Source organism: Caretta caretta, chromosome 12 (genome assembly GCF_965140235.1).
Source record: "Caretta caretta isolate rCarCar2 chromosome 12, rCarCar1.hap1, whole genome shotgun sequence".
Classification (NCBI taxonomy): Eukaryota; Metazoa; Chordata; order Testudines; family Cheloniidae; genus Caretta; species Caretta caretta.
The window spans coordinates 16,676,288-16,695,163 of NC_134217.1; the positions used below are offsets into that span (position 1 = coordinate 16,676,288).

The 18,876-nt window shown below is 39.6% G+C and overlaps 1 protein-coding gene across 3 annotated transcripts in view; it reads left to right on the plus strand.

Moving 5' to 3' along the window:
• The first annotated feature begins 2,067 nt into the window (after nt 1–2,067).
• The window catches only part of BRD7 (bromodomain containing 7), a 73,723-nt gene continuing 56,914 nt past the window's right edge, over nt 2,068–18,876 (plus strand). For all 3 annotated transcript variants that reach the window (XM_048870752.2, XM_048870750.2, XM_048870751.2), the window contains exons 1-10: nt 2,068–2,205; nt 4,181–4,389; nt 7,536–7,665; nt 8,094–8,151; nt 9,196–9,340; nt 12,025–12,135; nt 14,520–14,704; nt 16,069–16,192; nt 17,257–17,332; nt 18,464–18,571. In XM_048870752.2, coding sequence (XP_048726709.1) covers nt 2,157–2,205; nt 4,181–4,389; nt 7,536–7,665; nt 8,094–8,151; nt 9,196–9,340; nt 12,025–12,135; nt 14,520–14,704; nt 16,069–16,192; nt 17,257–17,332; nt 18,464–18,571 — 1,195 coding nt within the window. In that variant the 5' untranslated portion in view covers nt 2,068–2,156. The remainder of the gene's footprint in view (nt 2,206–4,180; nt 4,390–7,535; nt 7,666–8,093; nt 8,152–9,195; nt 9,341–12,024; nt 12,136–14,519; nt 14,705–16,068; nt 16,193–17,256; nt 17,333–18,463; nt 18,572–18,876) is intronic.

The following is an 18,876-nucleotide window of genomic DNA, read 5'->3' on the forward strand; positions in this document are numbered from 1 at the left end:
TGTTGAATGCTTTGTTCCAGATCATGCCCAGCCTCTGTGCTGGCATGCAGGGGTCACGGATCCTCTCCCCTTTCTCTCTGCAACAAAACATACCAGCCAAGCACAACCATTCTCAGCAGAAGGCAAAGACGGCAAAGACTACTCTCTAGCTAGCACTGCTAGCATTACTAGCCACCTGAAAAGGCATAGTGTGTGGGAAGGATGCTGGACCATAACTCCTTTCCTTCACTCCCCACTGCTTCCACACAACAAACACGCAGTGAGTTATGAAGGGGAGCACATTCTGCTTCCTGTAAATGGTTGGCACAAGGGATTTCTGACACACACGCTCCATCCTGGAGCTCTTCCACATCCCCCCAAAGTGGGACTGTGCTTTAAAGGCACCACTGAGCTCTCAGTGTTTTGGAGAGGAAAGGGAATGTTACGCTGAGAGTGTGAAGGAGACCTGGAGATAAAGGGAAGCAAAGGTTTATTCGGGCTGTGAGTGTCTGTGCCAACAGATAAAATTTCTACTTGTAAGATGCAGGATGTGGCAATAAAACTGACAACTAAAAGGGTATATTGCACTCTCAAAGGCTGGCAACAAGTCAGACTTACTTGGCTATGCTATAATTCTCTCAAATTTCAGTAGATTCAGGACAGGGTTAGTCAGTAAAATTCAGAAGAACAATTGTACAAATGTTCTTGCCATGTAACATGAAAAAAACTTTGGAAAGTTTACCAGTCCCCTAGGGGGAACAGAGGATACAGACACATTTTTGTTTGCATTTTATGAAACATGTCCTTTAAACATTTACTAGACTTGTATTTTTACATATGGCCTTATACCCAGACAAAAACTCTCTGCCTCCCACAGAAATATACTTAGGAACATATTGTTGTGTTTGTAATAAGAGTATTAAAAAGTCCAGATGTGAATTAGAAAAACAACTGCCTTTATTGGAGCTAAATTTCAAACTACTGGAATAAGATCAAGCAGGGAAGTTGTGGTTTATTCCAGGCCCCCACCCACACAATTCTCCTGGTAGAATATTGAATAACAACAAATTTAGCCAGTGAAACACAAAAGTATCACATCATCCAACCAAATTCTCATTGCCTCTGGCCAGGATTGTTACCTTATAACTCCTCAGAGCTGCAGGCTTTAAAAATTAACCATTTGCTGGTGCTCTGTCACCCACCCACAGATGTCTAATTAAAATCAAAATAAATAATCCTTTCGTCTATAAAACGTGGTATATGATCTAACAAATCTGACGAGCATTAATAGGACCAGTTTGTAATGTTCAGAATGAAAGGTTTTTCCTGGTGGAACAGAATCGATTTCTTAGCAACACCTTTATGATCACCTCCCTGTAGCTTGCCTAACTCAAATTCCAGGTGGCACTGGAGAGTAGATCCAGCAACACAGCTATGGTGGCAGCATGTGCGGGATCAATGAGAGGGTGAAATGCCAACAGCAATAAAAGCAAGTACTGTAGAAGGGAAAAGCACAGAATAGAACCTTATAATATTTTGGGGGAGAGGAATAGCAAAAAGCGAAAAAAAAAATTAGCAAAAAAAAAAATTAGGAATCACTGAAGACATAGACACTGTTGAACTCCGATGGGCAGCAAGACCTGTCTGCTGATGGCCTGGAGCTCACTGGGAATACTCACCTGTGTAATTTCAGCACATAGATAAATGTTGACAGGAGCCAAGCCACATTTCGGGCTTGTTTACTACAGTGGCGCAGCTGCAGTGTAGACGGCACCAGTGCCAACAGCAGGGGTTCTCTCCCCTCGGCAGCGGTCCCTGGGGTGCAGGGCCTGGGCCATTAGAAATTTGGCACCTATCTGCGAATAGTACCATCTACTCTAGGGGTACTCAGCCGACGCCAGGGCCCGCCTACTACCCCAAGGGGAGTGCACCCCGCAGCCGGCGGGATCCGCTGCCTCGCACCCACGGCAGCCGCTGGGCCGGCGGAGCATACAGAGCACGGGGAGGGCGCTGCGCCCTGCGGACGCCAGGGGGCGCCGCTCACGGTTGCTCTCCGCTGCCGGCTACCCTCTTGCCGCGCGCGCGGGTGGGCGGATGGGCGGGCGCGCTCGGCGGCGTCCCCGGGGTGACGGAGGGAGCTGGCTGGGGAGCGGGCGCTGGGCCGGCCGCGGGGCGCCATGGGCAAGAAGCACAAGAAGCACAAGTCCGACAAGCACCCGTATGAAGGTGACGCGCCGCCTGGGGCCGGGGAGCGAGACCGGCGGCGTCTAAGGGAGACGGGAGCGTTCCGGGTGGGGACGGGGACACGGGTGGGGGACTGTTTGGGGGAGTAGTGGGGGATGGAAACGAGGGGAGGGATAGAAAGACATGGGGAAGGGAAATAAGGAGTGTGTTTGGGGGGGAGATGGTGAAATTGGGGGGGTAGTAAGTGGAGGGGAAGGGGGAGTGTGTGGGGGGGGTAGTAAGTGGGGGTGGGGAAATGGGGAGTGTGTTTGGGGGAAAATTGGTCGGAGTAGTAAGAGGGGAGGTGGGGGAGTGTGTTTGTCAAGGGGGAAGTGGGGAGTAGGGGTGGGGTAGTAAGGGGGGGAATGGGGAGTGTGGGGGTGGGGGGAGTAAGGGGGGAAGTGGGGAGTAGGGGTGGGGGGGTGAAATTGGTGGGGGTAGTAAGAGGGGAGGTGGGGGAGTGTGTTTGTGATGGGGGGAGATACTGGGGTGGCTGGTCTGTTCTCTATGGTTCGTGGATTCATTCAGACTCCACGTTGCAGATACATGTAATATCCTGGGTTCAGCGCATCTTCCCTCGGGAGCTCTGGGTGCCTGGGCTGGGTTGAAAAGGTCTGGATTTCTGTTAAAAAGCCTTGAAGAAATACCACAGGGAACAGATTTTCCATGTGTTGTGTATTAGGTTAGACAGCTCAAAAATGTAGATGTCCTGGTTTTGTTACAGAGCAGCCTGTTTATGCCACCAACTTGTTCTGAGACATAGGAAGTTAGTTACCTGCTCAGGTTGATAGCAAGTACATCGTAACCTTTTTGGAGGGTCGCAAACAGTGGGCATTGAATAGGGACAATACAAACATTTTCTTCCATTGATCTAGCTAGTGCTGCTTGGGGAGGTGGATTACATACACCAGTGAGAGAACCCTCTACCTCCCCCCCTCCATACCCCATTGGTGTAGGCAGTGTCTGTGCCGAAGCGCTACAGTGGTAGGTAATGTCTCTGCTGAAGCAGCTGCACCACTGTAGCATTGTAAGGCTACACCTACACCACACTTTCATCAGTAAAATTTTTGTCAGTCAGGGATATGAAAAAACCCACCCCCGACCAACGAAAGTTTTACCAATGAAAAGACGCTCTCCCGCCGACAAAGGTACTAACCCTTGTTGCGGGTGGTTTATTTTGTTGTCAGGAGAGCTCTCTTCTGCTGACAAAGAGCGGCTACAATGCGTACCTTAGAGCAGTACTGCTGTAGCGGCACAGCTATGCCGCTGTAGGGTATGCAGTGTAGACATAACTGTAGTTGTAAAGACTCTCACTGAAGAGATAGAAAAGAGAGGGGGGAAAAAAACCACTTGGAAATAAGGTGTGAGAGGTGCCTGACTACTTTTGATCTGGGCCTGTGTACCTTCACTCCAGTTGAATTTGATGGGAGGTCTGCCCTTGGACTTCAGTGGACTTAGACTCAGGAAAAATGCATTTTTGTTTTGGAATGTGTTATCTGAAAATGATTCTACTGTAAAACACTCTAGTAAGTTTTATCTGGAACTATTTTTGGTTTGGCCTAATATGTATGAAATGTAACAATTTTAATAAAGACCGATAGGAGTGCCAGTTTTACCAAACTGTTCTCCGGGATCTAGTTTGCCTTTGTCAGTAGCCAACGCCTTGTGAGTATGAGAAAAGGGAAAACATCCACAATGTGAGACAACTGTGCAATACTTGGCAGGAGGAGCGGGTCATTCCTGGTGTAAACTGATTCTCATAGAAGCCATTGGACATGAGCTTTGATTAGCCTTGGTCCATATACTGAATTTGACAGATTCTAATTGTAATTTCCTGTTGATTAATTATAGACCTGTTCAGGAGTAGTTTTGTAATGTCAGAAATAAATATTGGAACACTATCCAAATTGACTAAATAAGAGTATGTTCTCTGTTTTCTATGCTTTAATCATATTTCTCATTTCATTGATGCTTTAAGAATATGTAGAAAAACCCTTAAAGCTGGTACTAAAAGTGGGTGGAAATGAAGTCACTGAACTCTCTACTGGAAGCTCAGGACATGATTCAAGCCTCTATGAAGACAAAACTGAACATGAAAAACACAAAGACAGGAAAAGGAAAAAGAGAAAGAAAGGAGAAAAACAGGTTCCTGGAGAGGAAAAAGAAAAAAGAAAGAGAAAAGTAAAGGTAGCTAATGTTACATTATGTACTTTAGTGCTAAAAGCTTCACCTTGCCCAAATATCTAAGTCAGTAAGGTGTAAGAACAGTTAAATCATGAAATGACTTGCCACTTTTGGGAGATTTTTAGGATCAGGGCCTCTAGATTATTAGTAATTTGGACAAAGGTGGATGCCATGTGTGCTTCAATCTGAGTAATTTAAATTTCAAAACATGAACGTTTTGCTGATTTGTCCTCCAATTCCCAAACTAATTAGATCAGAAGAATATGGGTCTTGGATATATGAAATTATTTTTCTCATCTGCATTAAAATATTGTCCGGCATAACAATGAAACAAAGCATGATTTCTTGTTCATTTTCATTTAATGAGTAAATCCAAAGCAATATAAAGACCTTATTAAACTATACATTTAGTAAACAAGGGAAAATACCATCTGCTCTAGGGGTACTCAGCCTGAAAGGTCATGTCTTTACACCTTTCATTTAAAAAAATTTTTTAGCCCTTATAGTTGTGGACAATATAGAAAATATGAACAGTGTGTAAACTGATGAATTTATGCCTGTCTGAATCTGCTGACAGCCTGAAACAGTCACTCTAAGGGCAGGTCTTCACTACCTGCCGGCTTGGCGGGTAGTGATCAATCTATCGGGGATCAATTTATTGCGTCTTGTCTAGATGCGATAAATCAATCCCTGAACACGCTCCCCATCGACTCCGGAACTCCAGCTCGTAAGATGCAGAAGCGGAGTTGACGGGGGAGTGGCAGCGGTCAACTCGCTACTGTCCTCATGGCCAGGTAAGTCGACCTAAGATACATCGACTTCAACTACGCTATTCACGTAGCTAAAGTTGCGTATCTTAGGTCGAGACACCCACCCCCCCACCCCCGTGTAGACCAGGGCCAGGAGAAGTGAACTGCATCATTCATCTTAATCAACACCCTGTCAACTGCAGTTCTGTGGCCACAGAATTTGCCATTTTGTTGCAGCCAGGGACACAATATTTTGTTTTGTCTCATTGCTCTGCTGGGATCTCTTTATACTTTCCTCTTGCTCTCTAGCTTCCCACTACAGGGGTCAGCTGCCCTATCTGTCATGGTATAGGGCAAGCTGCAATGCTATCCCCTCTCTGGGTCAGTGGTCCATCACAGGTGACATGCCTCAAGTTTGCATCTCTCTTGGGGTGAAATCATGAGATTCCCCCATTCTTGGATCTGAATTCTAGACCTCTGCATATTAACCATGATTACCTCAGCAGGCCCAGCTTAGGTTCAGGACCTGCAGTTCTGCCCTCCAGGGCCTGTGGTCAGTGGTTTTTACAGAGTGACCATACAGCCTTTTCAAAACACAGTATTATTTAATCTTCCCAGTAGGATCATTTCACAGTATAAGAGAACAAGGATTTTAAAACAATAAAATAATCTATATACAAGTCTCTATACCTAGAGTTTAACATCCCCCGATGTTAGCCACATAGATCCAACTTCTTCATACTCCCTCTGCATCTTCTCTTTGTGTCCCTGTTGACATCCCCGGACAACTTACCCCCTCCCTGTCTAGAGAACTTTTTAGCTGTTTGGTGTCCTTTTGATCTTAGTCTCCCACCCTGGCAAAATAAACCTTTTAATCTTGTGGGAGCCAGCTAGGCAATTAATAGTCAATTCATAGTCCAGCCTTTGTTGCCTTGAGGACCTTTAGGTAGGTTTCCTCTTAGGTTTCTTTTCTTTAGTCACTGGTTCATTTCCTGCTTGTTTTTCCTACTAACCCCTTTTTTTTACTTAACTCCTTAGACCAAAAAAACAACTCCCTTACAGCAATCTGGCAGTCATGTAGCATAGCATATTTAGTGTTCATAAATTAATACAGAGCCCCACATCCTCTGTGTTGTCAAGCATCCTGCCATGCCCTTTTTGTTAAGTTGGTGGGAGGGATCCTGGTTATAAGGGCAAGGGGCAGTCCACATCTTAGCCCTATTGTTTTGGGTACCAGTAGAGAAACACTTGAGACCCACTGATCTACCTAAATTCTTGAATTATAGAACTTGAGATCAAAATCATTTCAACAGAATGAGCTGCAGATACTGATGAACTAATATAAATTGAAGGTACTTTGCCTCACTGAAGTCCATTTCTTTGGCATGATGCAAAGGTGTTCCTTGGTCCGTCATATTAGAGCCCTGTGGGTGGACTATTCTTTTAATCCTACTCCTGTCCTACCCTGCAATACCCACTCCCACATTGTTTCTTGCATTTTTATTCCACTCCCACCCACAAAAATCTTAGATCCCACAAAAGAGAGAAATTTCCCCTATGCTACTAAAAAAATAAAAAGCCTATGGTTTAATATAAACAGAATTCAAACACAATTTTTATGTGGTAAACTGATGAGAGATTTATGGTTTTCTCTCAAATTACCGCAATCTGTGGGTTTTGTTTTGTGTTTTTCCCCCACCCCATTCCACCCGCAACAAATTACGTTTTACCCACTCATGCTATTATGGCAGCAAGTCCTATGGAACCCACGGAATCCCAGTACGGCTGAAGGGCTCTACTCCATATCCAAAAGTTACTCCAGTTTCACTTTACCCTTACCTTGCACAAGTGATCAGAGGAATGGATTCATAGTATTATAAAATGTTTGTTGCCAGACTGTGGAATTCAAATAGACAAGTAACTTTACATCCCAGATATGCATGATTGCACAGGTGATATTGAAACGGAAGCAGATTTAAGGTTGCCGGGGGATTTGAGTATAACTAATACTCAATTTTCTGGCTTTCTAATGGCTTGTAATAAACTAGTGTGTTCTTTCCCAAAAGTTTCTGTATTCTTAACATTAATCTTAGCTTTAAAGGTTTGGTTGTTTTTTTGTGAGGGGGGAGAGGGGGACATTTTGATGAGGGTACCCTGGGGAGAATTCTCTGTGTAGGAAGTTGCTCCTGTCACTCAGTAAAAAGACTCTTTAAATGACAGAGTAATTCAGATAGCAGAATAACTATCTTCCAGCAGGTGGAGACAGTGCCTTTAGAAATGTGAAGTCTTGGCATTCCTGTCCTTTGTTTCCTGTCTTAAGTAATCTGAACAAAGCATTAGTCAGTCAACAATAATGCAGTTTCTACAGCATCACTGAAATTGCTTACTTTCTCTTTTTAGGAAGATAAAAAGAAGCGAGATCGGGAACATGCTGAAAGCGAGGGAGAAAGAGAACTGAAATGTCAGACTCCTGTGAGACTGGAATTGCCACCAGAGAAACCACTGGCGAGTAGTTTAGCAAAACAAGAAGGTAGAAATCATTAAGAATTAATTGGTTTTGTTGAGATGCTTTAAAAGCTGAAATTGGTTCGTTAAATACAATGTCCTGTAAATGGTGGCTAGTATTCAGCTTTAGTAAAGTCTAATTTTCTTGAATTTTTTACTTGTTCTCATCTTCATATCAAATGATTTGACCTTTGAAATACTGCTACTGTGTTGGCACTTTCAAAAAGAGGCTCGTTGCTTGTATACAGGCATCACTATAATGCTTAATAAAAGCTAATTAGAAAGGTAACCCCTACTCTGTTTGCTGCAGTGCATTTAGGGTAGTAAAGTTAATATTTGACAGAATGCTCTAATGTACAGCAGTTTTGTAAAATCAGATCTTGGGGTGTGGGGGTTTCAGTTTTTTTTTGTAGTTGTTTCCTTTTTTCCCCATCTTACTTTTTTTCCCCCCAGAAGTGGAACAGTCACCACTTCAAGAAGCTTTGAATCAACTCGTTAGACAGTTGCAGAGGTGAGTACTTGCTCTAGCAGGACTGTGAAAAGGAAATTGATAACATTAGTTACTAAAGGGTATAGCAGTAGCTTTGAACATTTTTAAGCTATGTGGCCTGTTAACAAGCTTGGTCAATTTTAAAGTGCTTGATAAATATTTTGCCTGGCAGCAGCAGAACTACAAACTATCAAGCATTCAAATGTCAGCATTTTATTTGGTTTCGCTGGCAATTTGAAGGATATTTTATAAAGATGACATAAATTGACAGTGAACCTCTTTTTGTTGGTAATATTACTTATGCATTCTAGGGTTACAGCTGCATACAAATAATCAAAAGTGAGGGGAATTTTCAGGGCTATTTTATAAACTTAACTACCAATAGCAGAATGTCACAGTGCTTGGTAATTTCTCCTCAGACTTACACTTCCTTTTAATACCTCCAATTATTAAGTTTTAAAGACTATTAAAAAGGAAACAGCATGGCAAATATACTGAACTCAACACAAATGTGTCTTTTGTATGTCATAAAATATTTGCTTTCGGAGAAATGCAACAATTTTTAATTAGCATTCTGTCAAATTTGCAACCTCATTTAACCGAATATGAATTTGTGTAGTCTCTCTTAATCTTTAAAGTAAAAAGGTAAATGCACATACAAAGTAATTACTTTCTAAAGCATACAGTGAGCATCTTTTGAATAAGAAATTCAGATTTCCAGATGACAGTGGGTTTGGGGGTTTTTTTTGGTTACAGTTTTGCAGGAAGGACCAAATCAAGCATAAATCATCTTAATTTAAGCCTTCTCCATCTAACTCTGAATTTGGGAGAGAGGTTCACTGTCTGCCTGGCATACAAATAGCAGATGATGGGGAATCAGGTTAAGAGAGAGCTTTGTTAACCACCCTAAATTCTCAGGTTTTCTCCCACTCTTCCAAACTCAGATTTAGATATGCAGTATATCTAATTTAGTCTTCTCTCTTCTATTTAATTCTAAGCTCTATGTTCTATGTTCTTTGTTATAAATATAAAATATAAAGAGTGCATCTTTTCATATCTTAACAGAAAGGATCCAAATGCTTTCTTTTCATTTCCTGTGACTGACTTTATTGCTCCTGGCTACTCCATGATCATTAAACACCCAATGGATTTTAGTACCATGAAAGAGAAGATCAAGAACAATGGTTACCAGTCCATAGAAGAATTAAAGGTGCTTATAAATTATATTTTTGCTACAGAGAGGGATTAAATGATGACACTTGGAGGAACGAGCAATTGCATTGTACAGGGTTATTCCCTCTTTTATTCAGTTTTCCTTAAATGTTCATATTCTATGAATATATGAAATTGGCAGAAATCACCACATGCGCCTTTAGCAATATTTTCTGTTGAGCAAACAAGTTCTGAAAATAAAAAATAAATTACTTCCTGTTTTCAAAAAATAATCTGGATGACAAAAACAAATATGTATAGTATTGGTTAGAATACAATATAGAAACAAGTTATATGTATTTTAATATGGTATAACTGGAATCCAGTTTCATGAATGATTGCCCATTGGTCTGAGTGGACTTTTTTTCCCTTTCTGATGTTTACTGCTTGCTTGTAGGGTGTAACCCAATGAATTTTCAGAATTGTACTAATTGGGTTAAATATTTACAGCTCCTCTAGAACCCAAAATATGTAATGTAGTTATAGCCATGTTCGTCCCAGGATATTAGAGAGAGGATGTGGGTGAGGTAATATCTTTTATTGGGAAAGGTACTTCGAGTATCAAAACTGAAGAACTCTGTGTGGCTCAAGTTTTTTTCTCTCTCTCTCTCTCTCCAACAGAAGTTGCTCCAATAAAAGATATTAAATCACCCACCTTGTCTCAGCCCAAAATATAGTCCTATAAACAAAAAATGTGCAAGTCAGAAGAAAACCATTCCATTTGACGTCTTTATTTCAGAATAAAACTGCAACATTTACAATGGACTGAATAGAAACAGAAAATGTAACGATTGAGATGAATGAACTTGTCATCCTTGCCTACCTGTTACTACTCCATCAGATTTCCCACTCCCCTCCCCACCCCCCGAAATGGCAAGTCTTTAAAAGAAAAACATAATACACATATGGCCCTTTTACTGCTGTTTTCTGTCTGACAAGTATAACCGTGTGATCTCCAGGGAAAGCTGTCTATGCCTGGCATTGCCTTTACCTTTCCATTAATATTAAAGAGGTAGTCAAATGTCTGTCAAAGTGCTTTGGCCTCAAGAGCAAACCTGTCATCTCAAGAAGAGATGAGCTCCAATCTGCAGGTCTTGGTGTCTTTGAAGTTATCTAGTGAGTTAGGGAAGAACCTGCCCTTTTACTGGTATATCTGGGGAACTCTCGTGCTCAGTGGAATTCACAATTATCAAGAAATTGGTTAAAGATGCTACTTCTGATAGTCCATGTTAAATTCAGGGGCCTCATTGACATACTGATATTTCATGGCTTCTCAGAGTAAATATGGCGTTCGTAAATGTCCCAGAATAATTGCTTGTGGGACATAGGATCACCCCCAAAGAATATCAGTGATCCAAAACACCTGGGACAGATAGCCATAAATCTGACATAACTGGGGTGAGCAAAGTTGAACCCACCTCTAGAGAAGGGGTTATAGTGCTATGATGTCTCTTCAGGTCTCCTGTTACTGCCAAAGAGGATTTCCTCTGAGGAATTGTAATTAGTTTCCAGGAGCCAGCAGTCACTGAAGCTAAATTTGACAAAATTGAGCCCTCAGGGCATGATTGTGTATTCCGTGCACACCAAAACTCCCAGCAGTTTAGGGCAAATGAGGAATGCCAGTTTGGGTTCCAAAACTCTAAGCTACGTATCACCTTTAAGATCTGCTAACTTTCCAGTTTGTGCCCCTTTCCTGGAAAATTTTGAGGATATAAAACATCTTTTATTCATCAAGATGTGAAAACAATATAGGCAAAATCAGAGTTTTTTTGCTCATTGGTAAGAAGAAATACTCTGTAGCCCTTCACCTGCCTGATTGGGTTTAAATGCAGCCCTCAGTTGCAATTTCTGGCTATAACATGTTTGCAATTTGTGCAGCTAATATCTGGATTACTGTTAACTTTTAATTTTTTTTCCAAATATATGTTCTCACTCAGAGCTTTGAAGCTGAAGAAAACATTCCTTTGTTGTTTCAGCTGCTTCAGATTAGTCTGGCACACAGATCTACAGAATCTATTTCTCCCTGCCTTTTTGGGTTCTTCGCCTTTCACACATAACTGCACTGATTAATAGTGGAAGATATTTTGTGCCAAAACTTCAGTTTTCATTTCAGCTTTGACATTCTGTGTAGATGGTTGAATGGGAGGTCTAGCACATCTATGTAGAGAAAGTCTGACATAGTTCATCCTTTCTGTTAAACAGTCTTTGGGATACCCTTTCCTAAGTTTAGGATTCTGTAGTTCTTTTTCTCATTGAAATACTAAGACACAACTGACACCTCAATGACTAAGTGCAATTCAGTTGAGTATTTATATATTTTAAAAGTTTGTTTTAAGGATTTGAACCAAGATTTTTAAAAATGGAGACCTACATCAGTAAGTAAGTACTTAAATAAATGGCCTGATTTTTTCTGAGAAGTCCTGAGCACCCAACAAATCTCATATCAGACTGCTTATGTGGGTGCCAACATATGGATCTAGACCATTTATCCATATGTTCTGAAAAGTTTGACCTTAATATTTAATTACTTAAACATCTTTGAAATTGCTACAGGCTTTTTTTGAAGCTGTTCGTTACCTTCAGCTCAAGACACCACTTGTATTACAGCCAGTTATTTTAATATAGCATCCTGTATGGTCTAACTTAACTCTCATTCAAAATTCATTAATTTTTTTTGTACAGGATAACTTCAGATTGATGTGCACTAATGCCATGATCTACAACAAACCAGAGACTATTTATTACAAAGCTGCAAAGAAACTATTGCACTCAGGGATGAAAATACTTAGCCAGGTAATGAAAAATTTAAATACATTTTGTTTGGCCTGGGTTTTTTTGGCTTTAATTGGGAAACAGAACAGGTTACACTCCATCTGATTTATTTGGTTTTTGGAACAGTAAACATGGTAACATTAAGGAGTAGTGGATAGGGCTCTGGACTTGTACTTAAAACCTGGGTTCTATTTCTGGTTTATTACTGTTCTGTCTTCACATATGTAAAGTGGTGAAACTATTCTTACCATCTTTTGTAAAGCACATTGAGATATATGGATGTTAAGTGTATTGAAAGAGTAAAGTTTTTTTTTGTACTTTAATAATTGCATGAAGATCCTCAAACTTTCTTTTCAAGATGGACAGGAATAATATTGTAAAAGGGTGTAAGATTTGTCATTTGGGGCCTGATACAGTGAGGAAGGAACCATAGTATTTCTTTGACATAATTTCTCCGTTATTACTTTTTGGTGAAAAGGCACTCTCATAAGGCACTCCAATTGTAGGGAATTTGTATATGGAACACAAATACTAAATCCTGGATAAATGTTGGTTTCAGTGGTCAGAACTTAGTGAGAAGTCTTGCTTTTGCTGTGAAATATGTGGGATCCATTTTTTTTTTTTAAATATGGGATCCATTTTCTTAGAGTTTAAGGTCTATATCATTTAATCTGATCTTCTGTATATCACAGGCCATTACATTTCACCTGGTTATCCCTGTATTGAGCCCAATAACTTATGTTTGACTGAAGCATAACTTCCAGAAAGGCATCCAATCTTGATTTGAAGACTCAAAGAGGTGGAGAATCCACCACTTTCCTGGGTAGTTTGTTCCAGTAGTCAATCACCCTCACTATTAAAAAAAAAATATATATATATATATATATAAATTGTGCCTTATTTCCAATTTAAATTTGTCTGGCTTCAGCTTCCTACCACTGGCTTTTGTTGTGCTTTCTCCACTAGACTATTGAGCCCTTAGTACTCAGTGTTTTCTCCCTGGGAAAGTGCTTATACACTATAATCAAGTCACACACACACACCCCTTTTTTTTTAATAAGGTAAACAGATTGAGCTTTTCAGGTCTCACCATTAGACATTTTCTCCAGCTCTAGAATCATTTTTGTGGCTCTCTTCTTTACCTTCTCCATTTTTTTCAACATTCTTTTAAAAATGGGGAAACCAGAAGTGTATAGTATTTTAGTATCAATCTCAGCAGTACCAATACAGAGGTAAAGTTACCTCCCGACTCCCCTATTTGTACTTCTGTATTTCATATAATAAAGGACAAAGTGCATTGCATATAGAATAGTTAGGAAAAGCTATTTTGCTTTGTATCTACTTCACTTTTATATTTAGAAGAATACAAAGTTCCCAAAGCCACCAAAAGCTATTTACCACTGTAAAAGATGGATGAAAAATTTTAAACACTCTGAAACCATTTGTGCTGAAATAGTGCTTGTCCGTTTTAATTTACAACAGGCATTAATTTGACAAGTACAGTATCTTTCATACAAAAAAATCAATCCATTCACTTGAACTTGATACATGTTAAAGGAGAGAATTCCTTATTTACAGCAGGGGGCACTCTACATGTATTTGATTTTAACTATTGATAATATCTCATACTCAGTTTTCTAGAGTGTACATGAGATCTTGCAGTTACTCTAGCTACAGTGTTGCCCCTCCTCCCTCAGATCTCATGTGAGCGTTCAAAATAGCACTTTGGTACATTTGCTGTTTACATATAAAGGTGACCACAAAAGGAAATCCGTTAGAATCATGCAGGTTTTCCTCTGTAGCCTTTCAACGTAAAATGCTATTTGCTCCTTTCAAAAAAAGGAGGAATAAAGAGCAAAAGTGAGATAAGACAGGAACACGACTTAACAAGCAGCATGAAAGGAGAGAAATTCAGACACTACTGGGTAGGATATGGAAGGGAGGAAAGGATGTCAAACAGTGTCATTAGTGATGGTAACACATATCCCTTTTAATCAATAATTTTGTGGAAGACAAGATGAGAGAGCTAGAAGTAATGTTTTTCACAGGATCCAGTGAAACAATTTGATATCTCTGCAGATTGCTCTAAAGCAGGGGTCCTCAAACTTCATTGCACTGCGACCTTCTTCTGACAACAAAAATTACTACATGACCCCGGGAGAGAGGACCGAAGCCTGACCCTGCCTGAGTCTCACTCCATTATTTTAAGTGTCATGCTTCAGTATTGGTGCCAGATCACCTCTTAAACACAGTGTCCATATTAAACTATTAACCATCTAATGATCCAAGTTGTCCTTTCTAGTTGATAGTGTTGAAAGAAAAGCATTTAACTTAAATCTTTGTGAACAAGTTATGAAAGGGTTAATTGGAGATGTGAAATGAAAACATGCCTTGTATATTTTTAGGAGAGAATACAGAGCCTAAAACAGAGTATAGATTTCATGGCAGACCTGCAGCAGAGCAGAAAGCAAAAAGATAAGATGGAATTACAGCCAAATGGGGAGGATGACAATGTTCTCGGGAAAGACAAAGAAGAATCTATGGAAGCTGACATCAAAGCATTCAAAACCCCCAACAAGGAACATAAAAAGTAAAGTATTGTTTAAGTAATGATTTAAAGTTACCCACTCTAATTCCATTGAAAGAAAGTGCTTTTAGACATCCGTAGACATGGCCTGTTGCATTTCTGGCACTGTTTATGCACCAAGAAACTCTGATTCCTAGACTCCTGGAAATTACTTTTGCTTTTTAACTCCATTCCTTTTTCTTCTAGCCCTTTCCTTTGGCCAGAATAATCATGAATATGTTTTTTTCTTTTTATAGAAGGTCTTCATTTTGCATTATCAAGGTAATTCTGCACCAAGACTAACTTATTTCAAGATTTTGTGGGCTTTCTTGTGTCTAATTGTTCTCACTCAAGTAATGCCAGTTTGGTGCAAGCTGGCAAGCATGACTTTTCAACGTTTTGATGCACTTAACAATATGTAGTCTATTGAGAATTTCAGCTGGCAACTACTAGCTATTTTTGCTGTCAGATAGGTCTTAAATGCTGCAGAGAGTGCGTGTAACAGCAGCAGTTCTGCTACATTGAAATATCTTCAAATACTTCAAAATATTTGCCAATCAGCGGCTTCATTCTTATGAATGTTGGTACTCAAGATATGACAACATAGCTCCAGGAAATCAGAGTTTAGACTGTTGTAATAAATGTACCAAAACGATTCTTTTTAGTTTATGGGAATGCAGCTGCAAAGCATGGCAGTGCTCCAAACTGGCAAATCTCTAACTGGAGAAACCCATGTGTGAAGACAGCTGTAGAGAGACTAGCACACAGAGAACCAAATTATTTGTATAAGTCCACTCTGGCCTATAGATCGAGCAGGCGGGAAAAAGTATTCCCATCCAGCAAGAATTTGAGGTTTCAAACATTTTCCGTCCTGGATCATGACAAAGTTAATTTCAACATTTTTTTACAATCCAACAACCTGAAAAAAATTCCATTTTGGATCAATCAGAACATTTTGTTTCAATTCTGACTTTTAACTTTTTTAGTATAAATTCAATCCAAACCAAACTCCTAAGATTTCTTGTTTTGAAAATGTCAAAATGGGCCCCTTTGACAATTTTGAAACTTTTTTCAACTTTTTCGAGTCGGAAAATGTGTCAAAATGGACCCTTTCCCGCAAATAGTTTATTTTGATGTACTGGCATTTTTCAGTGAAAAAACATTTTGGCGAAAAGTTACCAACCAGCTTTATAGATAGCTTTCTAATGCATATTTTCTCCTGTTTAAACCTGCTCATACTGAATTCCTTTGTATGTACCAGGTACTTGACATTCTACTGTAATAGTCTGACGCAGACTGTTTCTCCATTGAACCTTTGCCAATACTTGTGATTCAGTGACTTCACTCGTTTTGAGGCAGATAATGTGAGGAACTGTATTTATTTGCAGGAAAGACAAAGATCTACTCGAAGAAAAATTAAGGAATAATAACTTAGAAAGGGAGCAGGAGCAGATTGATCGTATCGTTAGAGAATCTGGAGGAAAGTTAACAAGAAGACTTGCGAACAGTCAGGTGAATAGTTCGGTGGATTTCGAAACCAATTTGTTTACTCTTTGGGAAATGCCCATTTAACATTGTGTAGCATTTGAAATTCTGGGTATAACAATGCTATAATTTACATTGAGTTTTACTCATGTCTAATCTTGATTTAAATCTAACATTTTAAACACAGGAAGTTTAAAAAAAAGTACTTTTTAGCTGAACATTTCCTGAACTTGTTGAACTAAATAAGATCTCTACTGTGGGCCATTACACTTCTTGACTTCAGTTGAAATAAAATTTTGAATGAATTTTAGAGCTCAGTCATGCAAGACTGCTAGAAACAGTTTTAATCAAAGATTAAACTTTGAGTCACTTGATGTTTATAGTAAATGATACAGTGCAGAACCACTAAACATTTTAACCCTAGCGTGCAAAAACCATTGTTTCAGAATAGTCCATTCTAAGCAAAGACTGCTAACTGCATCCAATGATACAGGGATCTTGTGCTGAAGACTGGTGTTAAAGACACTAGACTAACACAAACAGCCCATTTCATTTGTGACCAAATATTTGAATGCAGCCTCGTAGATATATTATTCCCTTGTACCTTGTTGATGAAGGAGAAAAACATTTGAGCCATACAGAGCTCTTTTTCAAGTGAATATTAGTCATATCTAACGCAATAAATCTGTTCAGTCTTTCACAACAATAATTTCTATTTGCCCTATTAATAATGAAATTAGAAATTTTCACAAATTGGTAACTGGAGGAGTTACAAATTGTAGACAATTTTTTTTAAAAAAAAGCCTGAATTTTGACATTTACCATTTAAATGATTGAATACCCTGGGTTTAGGCCATCTGTGAAGGTATGAACTGAGGAGTAAGTGTAAGCATAGCAAAGCTACTGTAACATTTAAGTTTGTGGGTCAAATCTGATCTCTTAATACTCCTCACTACAAATATGCATCACTGAAATTTTTCTCTATAATACCATCTAAAACTCTTAAAAGCTCAGTTCCTATCAGTTCAAATATTATGAATCCAAAGTTGTTTGTAAAATCAAATATTTTTAATAATTTAATTTGATTTCAGTGTGAGTTTGAAAGAAGAAAACCAGATGGTACAACAACACTGGGACTTCTTAATCCATTTGACCCTAATGCAGGAGGTATGTTTGTCTGTTGAGCATGTTAATTATCAATGGCTAGACCTAGTCTTGGTGTGTGCTTCAGTTACCACCAATTTTATATGTCTCCATTGGTGTAGAGGAGCTGCAAACCTGCTGGAACAAGCCATTAGGGAATCCTTAGATAACTTAGGCTGTGTCTACACTAACGTGGTAAGTCGACCTATACTACGCAACTCCAACTACGTGAATAACATAGCTGGAGTCGATGTACCTTAGGTCGAGTTACTGTGGGTTCTATACCACGGAGTGTTTCCTGTCCACTTAGCTTACTCTTCTCGTCAGGGTAGAGTACAGGGATTGACTGGAGAGCGATCTGCAGTCGATTGGGCAGGTCTTTACTAGACCTGCTTAGTTGACCATCGTGGATTGATCTCAGAGTGTCAGTCCCCGCTATAGTGTAGATCTGCGCTTAGATGGGCAGTGCCATTTCCCTCCCTGCCATGTGGTTTAGGGAACATTTCCAGCTAAAAGGGGGCATGGCAAGAGTTTTTGGCTATTTCTATCTTGTGCCAGTGCTGCACTAGTCCCCAACTACCCCAGAATGGGAGGAAGTATAAAGGTGACACAACGCTGTCCCTTCCCCTCCCCGGTTTCTGCACCAAGCAGAACTTGGCAAGGATGAAGAATTGGGATCCAAGTTATGTTACATTCTATGTGAATTCTTTTTTTATGCTATCTCAGATAGTGTAGCATGGGGAGGAGGGAAAGAACTTTATATTAGCAGCGAATTTTCTATGGAAGGTGGTGGTAATTGTTTACCCAGCAACTCTTTCTAGTATTACTTGTAAATATATAAATGTTTGTTTAAACATATTTAACGTTAAATACATAATCAGAGACGTATTATTTGGGTCTGTCGTACTTAAATTTTTGCAGATGTGCATCTGTTCACAATGGCCTCACTCAAACAGGGAGTTAATGCAATTTTGAGAACACCTGATTTTTTTTTTATTTTTTTGGTATCTGTATAGTTTGATCTTAAATCTTTGGAAATTGCAGACTGACAGAATTTGTGCTCTGAACTCCCATATTAAGTTGGACATTTTGCATCTGTTTAATGTTGTTAACTATTCCTTGGCCACTTCTGTTTTGTGATGTGCTGTATTGTAGAACCAGGTTACAGCCCTGTGAAGTTAGGTATGACAGCTGGAAGACTACAGTCAGGAGTTAATACATTACAGGGGTTCAAAGAAGACAAAAGGAACAAAGTTACTCCAGGTGAATGCTACATATTTTCTTTAAACCTTTATTCTCTTAACAGCAGTAGCTCATCTAAGCTAGGTATTTAAACTTCACGACAGCCAGCCAAACAGCTTGGAACTGGGTTTTATGCAGCTGTTAAAGCAAAATCGTAGTATTCTCAATTGTTCTTTGAAGCAGAATATTACATATCCTCTTTATATATTATCTATCAAACAACTACTTAAGCAGATCTAAAATATTTTCAAAACTGCACGTGCAAAAATGTACATACTTACATGCACAGATGCAAATGATTAGGTCGGCACAGTTGTTCCTTTTCA